The following is a 17,665-nucleotide window of genomic DNA, read 5'->3' on the forward strand; positions in this document are numbered from 1 at the left end:
GTAGCATTTGCATAAGTCGAACGCTGCCGAAGAAAGTCTCGGCTTAGCGTGTACTGATTTATAATTCGCCCTTTAAATAAATTCAACCTATTGAAAAAGGTTCCCGAAGGAATTTGCACTTTATTTCCGAGTAGGTGAGTTTATTTTGGGATGGATGAATTTTCTAGGATAGTGTTTTGTAATTTATGTGCGTTATAAGTATCATGGCGGAGTCGTGCGTGATTAGCTATTGTGCTTTTGTATGTGTCAAGCATTGTTTTGCTTTCTTTGGCCTTTAGGAATTTATTCTCTAATCTGGGGCTAGCTTAGACTTCGTACATTGTTTTAACTTGAATCGAGAAAGGGTTAATGCCTGCCTTCGACCTCTCAGTTTGTTGGTTTGGATTGTTTCTCTTAAGATTGTTCCTATTTCTTCTATTTAAGTATTTGTATTAAGTTACTAATATGGTAATACCCATTAACACAACAGTATTTTTTTCGATTCTTATTAAAATATTATTTACAATATTACTTACCTTAATTTCTGTGTGGGCGTGGCATAAAAATCTGTACCAATTATTAAATTTTTTAATCAAATTTCGCCATGTCTACAGAGACCGACTTATTAGAAATGCTTAAGTACATGATAGATCTGAAACATATTTTTTATTGACTGTAAAACTTGTTCATTATATGTATCGAGTAGAGTTGCCAGGTTGCTAGAAAGAAAAGCCGGACAAAGCAGGCAGCTTGGCCGGACATTAGTACAAAAAAGCCGGAACCTTGCTATCGAGTACTTATAATCTAAATCTTTTAGTACTCATAGCAATACATTCGGTAGCGTGTACAGATTTTCTGTTTTCTTAAAACAATTTAACAGCTCTACAATTTTTCATCTCATTAGGTGTCCGTCAATCGTCTAGTAGGGCTTTTTATATAAAGTTATAGATTCTAGGCTCTACAAAAGCCGGACTCCCTTTAATTTTGGTCGGACACGCAAGCGAAAAGCCTGACTGTGTCCAGCTTTATCCGGACGCCTGGCAACCCTAGTACCGAGGGAAACCGAATGTGTTTACATTATACTTACAGGCAAAAAACTTGGATACATAAGTAGTTCACGGCTCATAGGTTCCGTAGCGAAACCATGTTTAACGATTAATATTTGCGCGATGAAGCGTTTTTAAAATAAGTATTAAAAATCGGCCGAGTGCGAGTCGGACTCGCGCACGTAGGATTCCGTACCACAACAGAGCAAAAAATGGCTGTAAATTGTGTTTAATATGGGAATTATTTAATTTATTTAAATTTTATTATAAATTATTAAAGTTCAAATAAAACTAAGTTTTTCGTGAATATTTCAAGTGCCTATGTCTTGCCGTTATTGATATCGAGCAAAAAATAGCAAAAAATCATGTTCGTTGTATGGGAACCCCCCTTAAATATTTAATTTATTTTGTTTTTAGTAACTATTTTTTGTTATAGCGGCAACAGATATACACAATCTGGGATAATTTCAGAAGTCTAGCTATAACGGTTCTCGAGTTACAGCATGGAGACACACAGACAGACGGACAGACATCGTAGCCTAACGGCCGTTCCCAATATTTGATCTGTCTCTGGTTTTGTCCTACTAGAGATAGGAATAGCTCAAAATTGACATAAAATATAATATGTCTCTAATGTCTAACGGCCGTTCCCAATATCTGATCTATCTCTGGTTTTGCCCTACTAGAGATAGGAATAGCTCACATTAGACATTAGAGACATATATTTTATGTCAATTGTGAGCTATTCCTATCTCTAGTAGGGCAAAACCAGAGATAGATCAAATATTGGGAACGGCCGTTAGTAATTGTTGCCGTTAGTCAGGTTTTTGCCCTTTGGACACGGAACCCTAAAAATGTTTTTATGGATTAGTTTGTTTGCTAGGTATGAGCAATCTCATAAAGTTATAAAATAAGATTTTAATGCGCTAATGCGCTTAATAAATAATACTTATTTGAAAACCCAAAATCAGACTCTGTAATACCTTTACTTAATTTTTGGAATTTTGAAAGAAGTCTAACTAAAAACTTGTTTACAATCATAATATGTAAAGCAATTTTGATTTCAGGGACACGGCTATGATACTCCGCAGTAAGAAAATACTATTTGAGTAAGTATACTTTCAATGGTATGGTTATAAAAGAAGCGATAAAGCATAAAGCATAAAATAAGTAAGAATCTGTCCAGATTTAATTTACCTTTAGCTCCTACGATTGTGATCTTTATGTGCTTTTATTAAAGGTCCTAAAGGAGATTAATCTCTTAAAGGACGCGTGGGCGATTTTCCAGGAGGAATGAATTCATAAAATAATTTATATGAGGTGTCGTATAAAATATTGATACGGTAATATGTATAGCCGTACACTTTAAACTCCATTATTAATATCATACATAAAATCATCGTAATTCTGTCGATTTTATTAATAAACGTCCGAAGGATTTAATAAACCATCAATTTATTATGATACATTTTTAATAGCTTTTGCTCGCAACAACGGATTAGAGACATATTTAAAAGGGGATACACCAAGGGCAAAAGAAATTGAAAATAGGTATTTGAAAAGGTATTGCTGTCTCACCAATCTCAAGTTTCCCACCGCAGAGCGCGATAGAGACAACACGACAAAAGTTCTAATAAAAGAACAGAAAATCTTCGATACGTTGTCCGCTGATTCCTTCTCCAAAACTTAACCGATTTAAGTACTTTTTCATTAATAATTATAGCAAGGCTTGAGCTGTGTTCCTATGTTTTATTTTTTTTGTACATTCTAGTCAGTTTTGTTTTCTGGGTGTTTGACACAGAGGAAAATCTGGCCATTTTTTGGGTTTTTGGACGTTCTTATCTTTTTTAATAATAAAATTATGAAAAAAAAGAAAACATAGGGACATGCTAATAGTGGCCATAGATATTCAGGAAAAAAAATCATAACTCTACCGGCATTATCCAGGGAGGAAACAGGGGTCAACGTTTGTATGAAAAAACGGCGGTGTGGACTCCTCTTAAAGTGGAAACTTCATTGCGGCGTTATTTGACTTTGTAGAGATTGGTAAACAATATTAAATTCGCTTCAGGCTTTGCTTCAGGTATCAGGTCGAATGAAACGTGATCTAATTAAAAAATTCGTAAGACGGAAGCAAAGTAAAACCGGCCAAGTGCGTTTTGGGCCACGAACAATATAGGGCTCCGTAGTACCGCTAGTTTTTGATAATTTTTGCATTGTCAATGAATATTGTACATTTATAACGTGTTTTACACTAGAATCTAGACTAACAACATAATCTCAGTTACGTTCAAATGAAAAGTTCCTATATACTTCGCCGAATACATTTTTTTAGTTGATCGACTATAACTCAAAAACCTATGAAGTCTTCTTAGCCGTGTTAGTTTTTCTTTTAAATTCAGCATATTTCCTACTCCTGTGAATTTTGTCATATTTCTAGAAGCAACCGTTTAGCTGGTAGAAGGGGGGGACACTGGATTCTAACGATTTTTCCACTTTAAAACGTCATATTATATTTCACAAATGGATCTATGAATACTCGTAATATTTTTAAAAAACCTATCCAAAGACACCACATACGGTCGGGTGGACACGAAAAAAAACCATCCCGCTTGATGTGTAGGTAGGTAGGAGGTACGATAAAAAATATATTATTTTTAAGAATTTATATACCATTTTGTCGGCATCGTTAATATGTGCATTCATGCCGAATTACAGCTTTGTAGGTCCTATAGTCTCTGAGCAAAACTGCGAACAGACAGATGGACAGACGGACGGACAGACTGAAACTACAAGGGTTCCTTGTTGACTACGGAACCCTAAAAATGAGGTAATATCTCTACCGAGCGAAACCAATGTGTGCCTGAGCTCTGATCTGCTAATTGTCGTTTTCACTTTTCTACTTTTTCACTTCTACTGGGAGTGCCCGGTGGAACCCGTAGTTTTTTGTCATATAGAAGTATAGAAAAGTGAAATATTTGGCACTACCAGTACTGTAAGTTTGTAAGTAAGTAGTAATAGCAGAAATAAGGACTGCATTCGTTCGTTGACTTTACTGTACCTACTATGTAAGTTACTGTGCTATTAACAAACCAAATAACTGTACTTGAACGTGACGCTTATATTCGCCATAATGATGTCACGGTGAAAGCCAGGAGACATAAACAGCGTGTCACGTGCCTACATCTAGGTCTCCGACGTAACCTAGTCTTGTTAGTCATTGTAAGTTTTATGTTACTTATGTAATAATTATTGCTATAGATTTGAGGTGATTTTTGAGTTGCTACGAAAAAAATGTACGTTTTCAGGATAAAAGTAGCTCAGTATGTGTTCATGCAAATTCAAGAGTTTTAGAATAAAGAAGTTATTAGTAAGTAGAAGAGTTTTAGAGCAAAGAAGTTATTAACACACTCGCAAACTTTCGCTTAAATTATCTATATATATAAAAATGGATTTTCAATTGTGTTAGTAACGCTAAAACTCGAAAAGGGCTGAACGGATTGGGCTACTTTTGGTCTTAAAATATTCGTAGAAGTCCAGAGAAGGTTTTAAAGTGACACGAAGTTCACCGGGACAGCTAGTAATATTATAAAACAAAGTCGCTTTTTTTTCCCTCATGTCCCTTTGTTCCCTTAATCTTTAAAACTACGCAACTGATTTTGATAATTCTTTCAGTGTTAGATAGCCCATTTATCGAGGAAGGTTATAGGCTATATTTTATCATGCTAAGATTAATAGGAGCGAAGAAATAAAGGAAAATATGGAAAAAAACGGGGGAAAATTATTTGAAAGGGCTAACTTGAACGCGCTAATCTCAGGAACTACTGGTCCGATTTGAAAATTCTTTCAGTGTTAGATAGCCCATTTATTGAGGAAGGCTATAGGCTATATGTTATCATGCTAAGACTGATAGGAGAATGTGGAAAAAAGTAGACCACGTTAAGGATCATAGGCTATCGATTTTAATCATTTTTTTCAGTGGCTGTATAGCCACTGTATAGTTATATATTTTATACCCGTGCGACGCCGGGGCGGGTCGCTAGTAAATTATAAAACTAGTGTGATATAAGACTTTATAAAGAAATTAGATCAAAATAACAAATGATTTGATTTATGTTAGTAATAGCAGATACCAGATAGTCTGGTCTCTAATAATAGCTAAAAGTTAAAACACATTAATCAAACTATGCATTCGATTCAAACATTTTAAAAGCTGATTCCAAGTGAATAAGTGACATTATTATAGCTTTAGTGCTTCTTTTTACACACTTATGGCTGAACAAATAACACTTGGTCACTCACAGGTTAAACAACTCACGTAACTTAAAATTATATCGAACATACAATACGTGTAGTATAATTGACTATATACAGGGTGTAACAAAAATAAGTGATAATACTTTAGGGTGTGTACGTGTTCCTTGTAGAGAGCTCACTGTGAAAGTAGCAGCGCTGAAAGACCAACATTTTTTTCACTTTTGTATGGGGAAACTCGTGACGCTCGGGCCCTTGCCCATACAAAAGTGAAAAATTACTATTTACTATTAAAGCACAAATCAATTACGTGAAAGTCTTTCCATAAAGTGTACCACAAAATGTACGGGTTGTGGGATATACTAGGGCTCGCTTCGCTCGCCCTGATTAAGTACGTAAAAAACGCATATTAAAACTTTATTTTTGCGTATTTCTCTGTTTTACTCAATTACTTACTTACTTCAATATAATATTAAAGTGAAACTGTTAAAAATGCTTTATTCGTTTTGTTATGGAATAAGGACTTTTGAATTTACAGGCATTTTTACTTTTGCCCTTTTTAACCCAGCAGTTTAAAAGGAGAAAGCATATTTACTACAATCATATATGTATTTAAACTTATGTCTACCGTGGCAATCTATATATATAAAACTCAAAGGTGACTGACTGATTGACATAGTGATCTATCAACGCACAGCCCAAACCACTGGTCGGATCGGGCTGAAATTTGGCATACAGGTAGATGTTATAACGTAGGCATCCGCTAAGAAAGGATTTTGATAAATTCCAACCCCAAGGGGTTCAAATAGGGGATAAAAGTTGGTATATAATAATATTTCTTAACGCGAGCGAAGCCGCGGGCAAAAGCTCGTAATAATTATAAAATAAATTAGTACAAAATTTCAATCCTTAAAGATATTATGGATGCCATCCCTAAGTAAATCCGACTTTCGTAGCACCCTGTACTTACAAACCAGAGGTTCATCGCTAATGAAATAATGCGATTATAGAAAAAAATAATGATACAAATGTAACATAATAATATGCGGGGCACGATTCACACGAACAGAATCGACGCCCGGTGTAATTCGAGTGGGAGTGTGTAATCAGTACGAAATCGACACCGATCGATAGAAAAAAATAATGGAACATAATTATATCTATCGATATATCGATGTTTGCGGTTTTCAATGGGTAATGGTTAGGGTAAAAAAGCGTATTTTGTGACCATCAAGCTCCTTGAATATGAAATGTGACTTCGGATTTCGAAAAATCATCAAAAAAAAAAGATCAAAACATTATTTCCTTCCTAAATTTTTTAAAATCTCAATTAAAAATATATTTTCACAGAACCAAGACTGGAATATTTTGTAGATTTTGTGAGATTTATTAACAAAGATTAATCTTTATCTAAAAATCCACCGTAAAATTACTACAGGATACGATCGTAAGATGGTACGCCTCTACATAAAATATTTTACCAACAAATCCTAGTCACACACAACAGCTATTTCAATAAAAGAGCCATAAAAATATTTTTATGGGTTTAATAAATCATACACAGGTAGAGGAATTTGTAATGCTCATCTTTTATTATGATAAAAGCGAGGATCTTACGTAAGTTGTAAGTTTTTACTTAGAGTAATTGTTGCTATTACTTACGAGTATATAATAACGTCCAAGCAGCCAAATTATCAAAATTAGTTAAGATTTTTTAAGAGACTGACCGCCGTACTCAGAGACGTTTAATTATGTTTAAGCTTCAATTAAATGAGAAATTTGACAGATATTGTATCATGCAATTTGTATGGAATTATGTCAAAAATCTTCATTTACTGTTAAGCGTTTAATATTCGTCTCTGAGTGCGGCAGTACGACAGGAGGTGGGCAATTAATTGAGCCATACGGGACATACTCTGAGATTTTTATAGGAAATACTACCAAGGTAGTATTTCCTAAATACTATAATGTATACCGAATAACTTTGCCGAATAAGGGTCCATACAGGCAGGTATTTGGCAGTCACTATGTATTATACCTTTGACGACCTCTGTGGCTCAATTGGTTGAGTGTGTGGCAGCTCAAGCCGGGGGTCGCGGGTTTGAATCCCGCTGACGGAACAAAAAAAGTTTTCAATGTTCCCGGGTCTGGATGTGTATTAAATATGTGTATGATATAATAAAAAAATTAAATATATGTATAGTATAAAAGTATTTAATATATTTCCGTTGTCTGGTACCTGTAACACTAGTCCTTCAAGTAGTTAGCACGGGGCCAGACTGACGTGGTGTGAAGCGTCCATAGATTTATTATTACATATTACACATTACATAAGTATTAAAAGATAAATATACTCGTCTCTTCCTCTTGGGTCTAGACTTTAGGGCGATAACCTTTGTCGTATTCCTATAACTTTTATAGAGGGCCAAGTGTCTCGAGCTACCGAGGGACATTTCCTAGTAGCAATTACCAGTAGCGAGTAGCTATTGTAGTGTGCAACTTCTCGTAAAAACTTTTTTACGTCAGCCATAACTGGCATTGTTCCGCACATTGTATGCCATCAACTAAATATGCATAGCGGGAGCGGGATGGACCGTGCACCCAATCGCCCTGACGTTAAATGTCAATTTGCATTAACATTAGAAAATGCAGAATTTGCGACAGAAAATTATAGATAATTGCAGAAAGTGTGGCGTAATTGTACGGAGACTAGATCGGGGCATGTCATTAGATGATATTGCCACTGTCGGCCGGCAAATTAGTCCTTAGACTAGTCCTGTAATAACTACCTATTATGCAGATGCGGCTTATACTGAGTCTTTCGAATGCCTAATAAAATAGAGTTTAGCAGACAAGTGAGAATAAGAGTTAATTGTAATTATGACATTTTAGACAAAATATCATTATCCAGAGCAATACATATATATGATAAATATGTATATAAATAAAGAAATACTTATCCATATTGTATACCCCATGCTTCATAGGAATTCCATTGAAAATATCTCTCGGATTTAAAAATAATGCAATAAATCTAAGGTAATTTTTATCTGCAAAGATATTAACTATCTTTCAATACATAAAAGAATGTTAACACCGTGATTGCGGCTTCCATTGGATCATTCTAAGCAATCATTTCGATACAGCATTAATCTCCTATCTGCCAGATCGCGTCACATGCCAGCGAGTGCGACGGGCGAGGCGAGCGTGCCAAACATTTTGCACTTACACCGTTCTAGACATTATAAAATAGTTTTAGCCACTTTTAGCTGTTTGAATGTATGATGAATATTTAGAAGTAAATTACTAAAAGTTTTAGTCGGTAGTAGTTTCGTATGTATACCTACTCATTTTTGTTCGATATTCACCGACTCTCATCCAAATCGCCAAAAGCGAAAGTAAAAAGTAAATAATATCTAATGCGTAGTAACGCGTAACCGCCTGCGCCACCACAATGAAAAAAGGAAAGTGTTTATCTGCGCTATTGACCATAAGCAACTCAACACCGCACATGCTGGGATTTTTTTTAATGAAATAAGGGGGCAAACGAGCAAACGGGTCACCTGATGGAAAGCAACTTCCGTCGCCCATGGACACACGCAACATCAGAAGAGCTGCAGGTGCGTTGCCGGCCTTTTAAGAGGAAATAGGATTACAGGGTAGGGGAGGTAAAGAAGGGAATAGGGAAAGGTAGGGAAGTGAAGGGTAGGGAATTGGGCCTCCGGTAAACTCACTCACTCGGCGAAACACAGTGCAAGCGCTGTTTCACGCCGGTTTACTGTGAGCCCGTGGTACGTGCCGAAGCATGGCTCTACCACGTAAAATATCTTCACTTATCGAATACGATGGATACATTTCACTTTTATATGGAAGTTGCATTTAAAAGTATATAAAATAATAATCTCAGACCACATAATATTTAGTACACACTTATATAGTATCTTTCGTTATTTCTTTAAGATTTTTTTTATCACATCAAGGTAAGACAATATAGTTTTTTTAACTGACTACATAATATATTTTATGTAGTTACTTAAACAAAGTTAAAACACAATAGAAGGTAGACCTATGTGTACAAATAGACGGAAATGTAGACTTCTTTTGAAGCTTACAGTTTTTTTTATATTGAACAGTAAACTTATATTAATAATATTTTCGCTAATAAATCTACCCTAGACTCAATTATTTCAATATTAACAAAGTATACATGTTTTATTGATTACCCCCATAAACCTTACACAGTTGTGAGAAAAGCGGAGAGCTACTTGAAACATAAATGTAACATGTAGAGACTACCTACAAGTTATTACAGTTTAACACGTAAAGCAATATAAAACATGTAGTAATATCGATGAAAAAGTCATCGGAGTAGCTCTTATTTGCATAAAGCAGTTTATATCAGATGAATTAAGTGAGAAGCTTGTATGAGCTCTGTTTATAAAGTTTAAGTGCACTAAATGGGATTATAAGTAAGTTGTATTGTGGTTTATTGTTTTAATTTGTATCTAATGTTTATCGCATTTTTTTTTTTGGAAATTATGAAAAAGATATGTTAAGGGCATTTTTGTCAATGGAAGGCGTATAGATAAAGTACATTCGGCCACAGGGACTTAAAATTTAAATTATAGATGTATGATAATTAAACGATGGGCAGCGGCCAGTGCAGTGGTGCAATTTTTCGTTGCATAAATGCAACGAAAAATTGCACCACTGCACTTCAAATTTTTTACGTGTAACATTTTTACAGTTTTTAGTTCAATAATGTTTATTATTTGTATCTGTTACAGAGGCGGCGTTAGTTTACTGATCAAACACTGAATGATGTAAACTGTACTTACTTATCAAAAATTATAATCTATTGTAAAAATATTATTGTCTTAAGACTTTCAATACCGACATACTACATGGGTTACTCTATGCTGTCTAGTGCCTATATCTATAACGTTATTAAAATTTATAATATAACATTAATTTCTGGAAAGGCTTTTCAAGTATATTTTTTGTAACTATGATAAAATGGATTCTTACCTAATAATTTATACTTAATTCATAATAATTCGTGGAAAAAAGAAAAAAAAAACTAACAATATTCGGTACTTCCGGGTACGCTGGTAGACTGGTGCAGGCGACGGGGGACGGTCTGTCCCTCTCCGCGCGCGCGCCCTCCGAGTATCCCACTATAGTCCTCATGGTGGAGTACCTCAGGGGCTCAGCACGATGGCTCCAGCTGCTCCACTCGTTGACCGACGCCAACCAACTCACACAGAACACCGCGACGCCCGCCAACAAATATTTCGAAATTCGAACGAACCGCGCCGAACACATTTCGATAGTGATGCGGTAATTTATCGATTGTGGAATATCGATATCGGTGTCCCGATTAGGCCGTGCAGGAAGTGGAGCATTGCAGCGCGCGCATGCGCTCCGTGCGCGGTACCATGGCGGACTGCGCTCTAACAGCTGATAGCGTATCAACAATGCCTTCCACGCTAATCTTTCTAAGCTCCGTACGAGCCTCTATAGTCCTTCCCGTTAGCTTTAGTACTTGTAATTATTTCCTTTCCTTCTGGTTTACTACAGGGGTTTCTGTTACGTTAGGCAGTATTATGATTTTTGGTTCACAGAACCAAAAATCATTGAAGCTACATATGTGTTTCTGTGAATACAGTTCACAGAAACACATATGTAGCTTCAACTAGTAAGTAAATGAATTGATACCATTATAATCTTAAAAGTGTTTTAAGCTAATTTAAGTAAATTAATTAAAAAAAAATTGGCAAGTTATCCCAAATATCCACAACGTGTGCTAAACTGCTTATCATAATCTAAAGTGTTTCTAAATTAAGTAAGGAAAACATCTAATTATTTTCACTTTAAGAGATTAAACTTCCAAAAATCCTATGCGAAAAGACTCTTACCCTGATAGAATTGCCTATAGTCTATATTAAAGTGTGAATAAATGGTAAACTGCCAATGAGCCCAATGATCGTTTGTTCTATGTCGTGAAATTAATGTTTCCATATTCAAATTCCGAACTAGTGATGCGCACTTTTTATCGGTATATCGATATTCACACGGAACGGGAAACCGGATCCTTAATTGCGTAAGATCGATTATCGCCGCCCGCACAATCAACGGGTCGCGAATTTCACGGCCCAACTGCCGCAATGACTGCAGATGTTCAAATCGACTCTGACGGCAGAGAGATGTAATACCGCGATACCGTTACATGTCAGATATGTAAACTGGTAGAGCATCAATGAAGAAAATATTTTTAGTTTTTAATAGGTGTTTGGTGCAAGAAAAATTTGAAAGAAGCTTTGGTATAAGGATAGTCAGCAAAGTAACAGTTTATGCAGGGCAATCCATACTCAATCGTTGACAGTCATCCCAATATATTTGGCAGCTTAGATTTTTGTTTGAAAATTCTAGGAATCCCTACCTAATGTAAGTATGAATTGAACTAGGAATCCCTATCTAATGTAAGTATGAATTGAACTAGGAATCCCTACCTAATGTAAATATGAGTGCCAGTTTTTGGTTTACTTTACATAATACAAAATTAATACTTTCTTAGAATACAATTTTAATGTATCATACCAAAGTAATCTTTCTATTTATAATGATATCTTAGAACTGCATAGGTAAGATAATTCCACACATTATAAGCTCTAGTTGCTATTAGTTGACTAGACCACTTCAGGTTATAAATTAAAATATATGAGCAGCATTTTTTCACTGGGAACAGATGGCGCTGTCAATCTAAGACTCGGACTTAGGCATGGGAATGTTATATGTAAATGTCTAAACGGCAAATGGACTTGACTTGCATCCGTTTACTTGTATAAATTACTAGAAAAACTTTTACGGTATTGATCTACAAACGAGCAAAGTAAATTTTTTGAAAATGTTTGCGAGCGTCGATCAGTTCGTGGTCCCATCACTATATTATTGACAGATTGTGGCAAATGGCAATCCAAATAATATATATGTAATACAGAAGTTTTTTAAATTAAATTCTTCTTGGTTATGTTAGAATATTACCGCTTAACATAAAACAGTTAAATATGTAAATTAAGCACTGAACAGCCATTTTGTAGATTTTGCAGAAGGTGACAAAAAACAAAATTGTAAACAGATAGGTAAAGCAAATAATTTTTTGTAGCATCGTTTGAAAATTACAAAACACGTTGGTAAAGTTTTTGCAGGAAAGCGTCTTTATTAGCCCCCAACTCATTTTATTTGATAATAACCTGTCAATCACGGCCTTAACTCACTATGCTGTAAGTGTATAATGCAGCCTTCTAAGTTAATAATGTAAAGTCTTCAAGGAATAACTCGTTTTTAAGTATACACGATGGAAGTTTAAAAAGTGTTTAAAGTAATGACGGCTAATTTTTAACACGAAGCGTTTTTAACGGAATAAATGACGGTAAATGTGGCTTAATTCTTTCTCTATCATTGTGTTTTTTTTGTATTATATGAAGCCAATAAATCTCCAAATCGTGTGATTTGTCTTCGTTGAAAGATCAACGATAACACAAAAAAGAGTGGTGGTAGAGCTAATTGATTCATGAAAAATTATTCCATACGTGAAGTTACTTTATTTAGTCAGGTATGGGGCATGGGGTAACTGACTCAGGTTATGTTAAGTCAATACATAGAGACAATACACGTCGATGTTAGTTTTCATCAGCTGGATTTTATGTGAACAGACTAGAAAACGTAGGTCCGTAATTTAATTAACTTTAAATAAATTCTTTGATGTTACATAAAACAGAAATCCTATGAAAGAAGTACCTATACGGCCTGCAAATCTTCAAGAAGTGAGCGTACTCCCTATCAAAAGGCCGCTAGCGCACTCCAACTCTTCTAATGTTGCGATGTCTATGATATGTCTATGAGGACGGGAGTTGTTTGTTGTTTTCCAATTTTCAGGTGACCCATTTGCTCGTTTATACCCTAATTAAAAAAAAGTGGGCCAGGCCAGTTGATCGCCAGAACAGTGTAATTTAATAAAGTGAACAATTAATGGAGTACCACTTGCTAACTCTAATTGCGTAAGTTAACGTGAAAAATTGGCGCAGTTGTAATTGCACGGTTGGAGAGGAGCGAGCGATCTGTAACTATTGAAAACCATTAACATAAATGCATTTATTATGTCTCTGGTTGTTTGCTACACGACTTTATCAAATTCTTTAGCTTCTTTGATGTGCATGAGGAAATATATTTACTTGAAGATATTGTAATACGAGTTATTATCAGATAAGGGTTGCTGGGGAAAGATTTACTGTTTATATGAGTAAAGAATATTAAAATATTAGAACATACTATGGAATCTAATGGAATCATACAATATTTTGATGATTTCCTTTGTCTAAGGTAACATAATAATTGTTTCAATGGAGAATACCAAAAGAAAAGTTAAAAAAGCTATACTTTGCATTTTGTAAGATTAACCTATAGTAAAAAGTGCCCGCAGAAAGAGGTTCTTTTACTACTTCTCCCTTTTTGTACTTTTTCTACTTTTTTAAATACTTTCAAATAGTTTTTACTACAAATATAGATAATATTCAGCTTTATGCTAAATTCCGTACAATATAATAATTGATAAACAGTTCGTGGTCGCATCGACTGTGGTGGAGCAGAAAATGATTTCCTGTGGTCATCAATGTTGGGTTGGCTATCAAAGTAATGCCAACAGAACAGTACACGTTCTGAGGTTTACTTACAACATCAATTGAGTATTTTAGTGTTTACTTTTTTTAAATTACAGAGATAAACGAATGACTTTAAGAGGCTTCATGAGTAGTATACAAAGCATCAAAAATAAAAGATTTATTATTTTATACAATACTTATTAGGTGTCATAAAAAAACTGAGATAGAATTTTAATATGATCAAATTTTCTCCCACCAAAAGTTAATTATCATGACAAACTGTAATATCATGCATTGTGATAGTTACTAGCGTTGTCTTTATATGTTTAAAACTTCTGCCTCACAATAACTTTTATCCTGAGGAGATCAGACTTCTGAAGTAAGAAAGCTGTTCGCATACTTATTTTTTAAAGCTATGCTATCGGATACTGTGGTGAAAAAGATGGCATTGTATGAATGAATGAATGAAAAATACTTTATTGTGCACAATCACGGTTACAATACGACACACATACAACAAAAACATGTACATACTTATTTGAAGATCGAAATTCTCTCTCACAAAAATAAAGACACCATTGCTCTTTTCAACAGTAGGAGAGCTTTGTGCCTTACTACATATTCGAACATTCTTACTTTCCTATTTTCTAAGACACTATCAGACGTGGTAGTGAGAAAGCCAGTGTAGTAGGGTGTGTACTGTGTAGTGTATTATGCGCGTTCTATCACGGCACGAGGATCTTGTCGCGACTATTGAACCCGCGCCTACTTCCCGATCCTATACTATGTATTTAAAATATTTTGGATAACTATCAGATGAATTCATAGGCTTGCATAGTTTGATCGAATATGAGTCATGATTCATGACTTATGACATACGTAGTCGCTTATATTATTATGATTAACAATTAGTTTGCTTGCGTACGTTATACGTAGGACAGATTTCGCTGATATATTGTTGCTTATTGATAATGTGTTTGTTTCAATCCTTTTGAAAAGGAATTCGTTGTGTGTGAAAGTTAATTTTGCAGCACATTAAACTAGTGATCGTTCTTTCCATTTAAATATGTAGCAAAATGTATTAATACCTGGATCGTGGGAATCACAGACACAATAAATTTTCAATTATTGTTAATTGTTATGCGGTAGCCAGGTGCCGCTTGGGGATTGATGGGTTAAATAACTTATATAAACATCTTTGTAGACTACACTTCTGTTATGACTGCTAATATACCTCACTTAGCATAATAATATTACTATCTCAATTTTTTAAATATACTTACTACTTTTTTGCCAGCCACGGTAACTTAATACAAAACAAAAAGTTTTATACCACAGACTAATAAATCGCGTGCCCAGCAAGTACAACTAAATTATCACCACAAAGGCTACAATAGAGACACTGGATACTCCCATCAAGTGATACCCTCTGCATAAGTCTCGTCGCGTTGCGGCATGCCCCTGGCCTTGGTCGGATAAATTGATTCCCGCCGCGTCTCGCCGCGCCGCGTTACCGACTGTCGTTACACGAATGTCTATGATGATTTCTGGAATGTTCTGATTGTAACTGTTTAATATTTTAATTATTAACATTTTTTTATTGTATTGATAGTCTAACTATACTATACCAACAGGATAAAGCTCTTTGCATTGCGGGTGATGGATATTGCAACTATGATTGTATTGCTGAGTCTAGCATGCATAATGACCATAAGTCAATTAGAAATATTTAAATAATTTCAATTAATGACAGTAAGTACCATAAGTTAAAAATTTATATAAACGTCTCCTGGACCTCCACAAATATTTCAAGACTAAAATTAGCCTAATCGGTTCAGCTGTTTTCGAGATTTAGCAACACCAACAAAATAATAGCTAAGGTATATCATTCAAATGGTATAATATATCACGAGAACATCACAATTAATCGCGAATTAATTTTCAATGTTCATAATTATCATTACCTACTAATACGTCGTATTTATCTTGGAAAAAGGACCTACTTAACTCAAGTGGAGTGTATCATTTGTAATCCACATCTCGGTTGCAATCTCAATAAACCAATTTGCGTGGTCCGGCCGATACGCGGCCCTACATTATCGGCCTTTGTTCCGGCGACCTGACTGCTATACGACCTGCCTGCGAGGGCGCTTACACGATCCGACCTGCAGGATTCCGTGAAGATAATGTCGCAGCCTGAAATTTGGAGAGAGAGAAATTTTGGTCTCGCCGTGAGCACCCATCTGGGACTGTGCGTAATTAAGTAAGTGGTGATTTGGAGAGCATCCAGGGGGCTATTATGCTTCTTTTCGAAACAATAAAATATCCTCATTATCCTGTGCAAAAATAAAAATTTAAAAGTGCGAGAAGTCAAGCTGTAAAGTATTAACTTGAATTCCTAAACCAAATCATATTACAGTGCTCCAAAAGTGATAATGCGCATATACATTTTAGTAATTTTTCGGCAACAGTCGTATTTCCCGAGCGACGATAGACGATATTGCATTTTCTAATTGCACTGCGTTTAAGAGACATGTATTAGTCAAAGTTCGTCGTGATATTCCTGTAGTTTTTGTAACACGGTAATTATTAACGGTCACTCATGCGCATTATTAGTTTTGGAGTACTGTAGAAGTCAATCTGTCGTAGCGTGTAGCCCGCGTTGAAATCTTTTACTTAGCGCGGTGCGTCACTGTCAACTTGCTGGATTTATAATAGTATTTTCTATATGAAACCGTAATTTAAGTACTAATTGCATTAGCACATATACTTTCGGTGTTGCCATATCTCGTGAGATAAGCGTGAAAAGGTTAAGGGTATTTTATGGCATCACTTTTGTTTCGTACTTTATAGGGCATTGGGGAGTGCGCGAGGTATGTCGAGCTTTTACCGCGGAATTTACAAGTACGCGTCATTGATAAGCTCTTTCTTCTGGATCGTTTGAAGATTGCATTTTTTTATCCTTTAAAGGTTTTAAAAGGAAGCCTTTGATTTATTAATAATTTTTAACACTGGAAATCAAAAATGTAAATTCAATTGTTTTTGAACAAATTCGAGCTTCAGGAAGAGAGCTTTTGTTTTTGAATTGAGCTCTTTCAGAATTAGTCTATTACTTACATTAAAGTCACATATTTCAGGAACAAAATTTGGGCCGACTTAATCTTTAAGATTATAATTTAAGAATAAAAAAAATGATTTACACCATTACAGCTAACTACGTTAATTTCTAATACATTTCTTCCAAAAATATTTAAGCTCGTGTGTTAGTTCTATTTTCAATAGAACTAACACAAGGCTGCTTGCAAGGTGTTAGTCCTACTTTCAGCCAGTGTCACTCAAGAAACAGCTGTTTAATGAGTATAAAAGTGTATTAAGTGACTCTTTATAAGATGTTGTGTTAGATGTTAGACGTTATAGTTTCAGTGTTAGACGTTACTTCTATCTTCTAAGCCTTAAGGGATAGTGAGTACCTACAATGAACTATCCCCTTCCATAAAAGTCATCTTAAATATATAAAACTCAAAGGTGACTGACTGATTGACATAGTGATCTATCAACGCACAGCCCAAACCACTGGACGGATGGGGCTGAAATTTGGCATACAGGTAGCTGTTATGACGTAAGCATCTGCTAAGAAAGGGTTTTGATAAATTCCTACCCCAAGGGGTTCAAATAGGGGATGAAAGTTTGTATGTAATAATACTTCTTAACGCGAGCGAAGCCGCG

General features: G+C 35.2%; 1 protein-coding gene across 1 annotated transcript in view; it reads right to left on the reverse strand.

The window, feature by feature from the left end:
- The window catches only part of LOC121733316, a 29,221-nt gene extending 13,579 nt beyond the window's left edge, over positions 1-15,642 (reverse strand). The window contains exons 1-2 of the mRNA XM_042123533.1: positions 15,568-15,642; positions 10,365-10,739 (exon numbers count right to left, since the gene is read on the reverse strand). Of these exons, the coding sequence (XP_041979467.1) occupies positions 10,365-10,739; positions 15,568-15,642 (450 nt within the window). The remainder of the gene's footprint in view (positions 1-10,364; positions 10,740-15,567) is intronic.
- Between the last annotated feature and the right edge of the window lie 2,023 nt (positions 15,643-17,665).

The sequence above is a fragment of the Aricia agestis genome, chromosome 13, assembly GCF_905147365.1.
Source record: "Aricia agestis chromosome 13, ilAriAges1.1, whole genome shotgun sequence".
Lineage (NCBI taxonomy): Eukaryota > Metazoa > Arthropoda > Insecta > Lepidoptera > Lycaenidae > Aricia > Aricia agestis.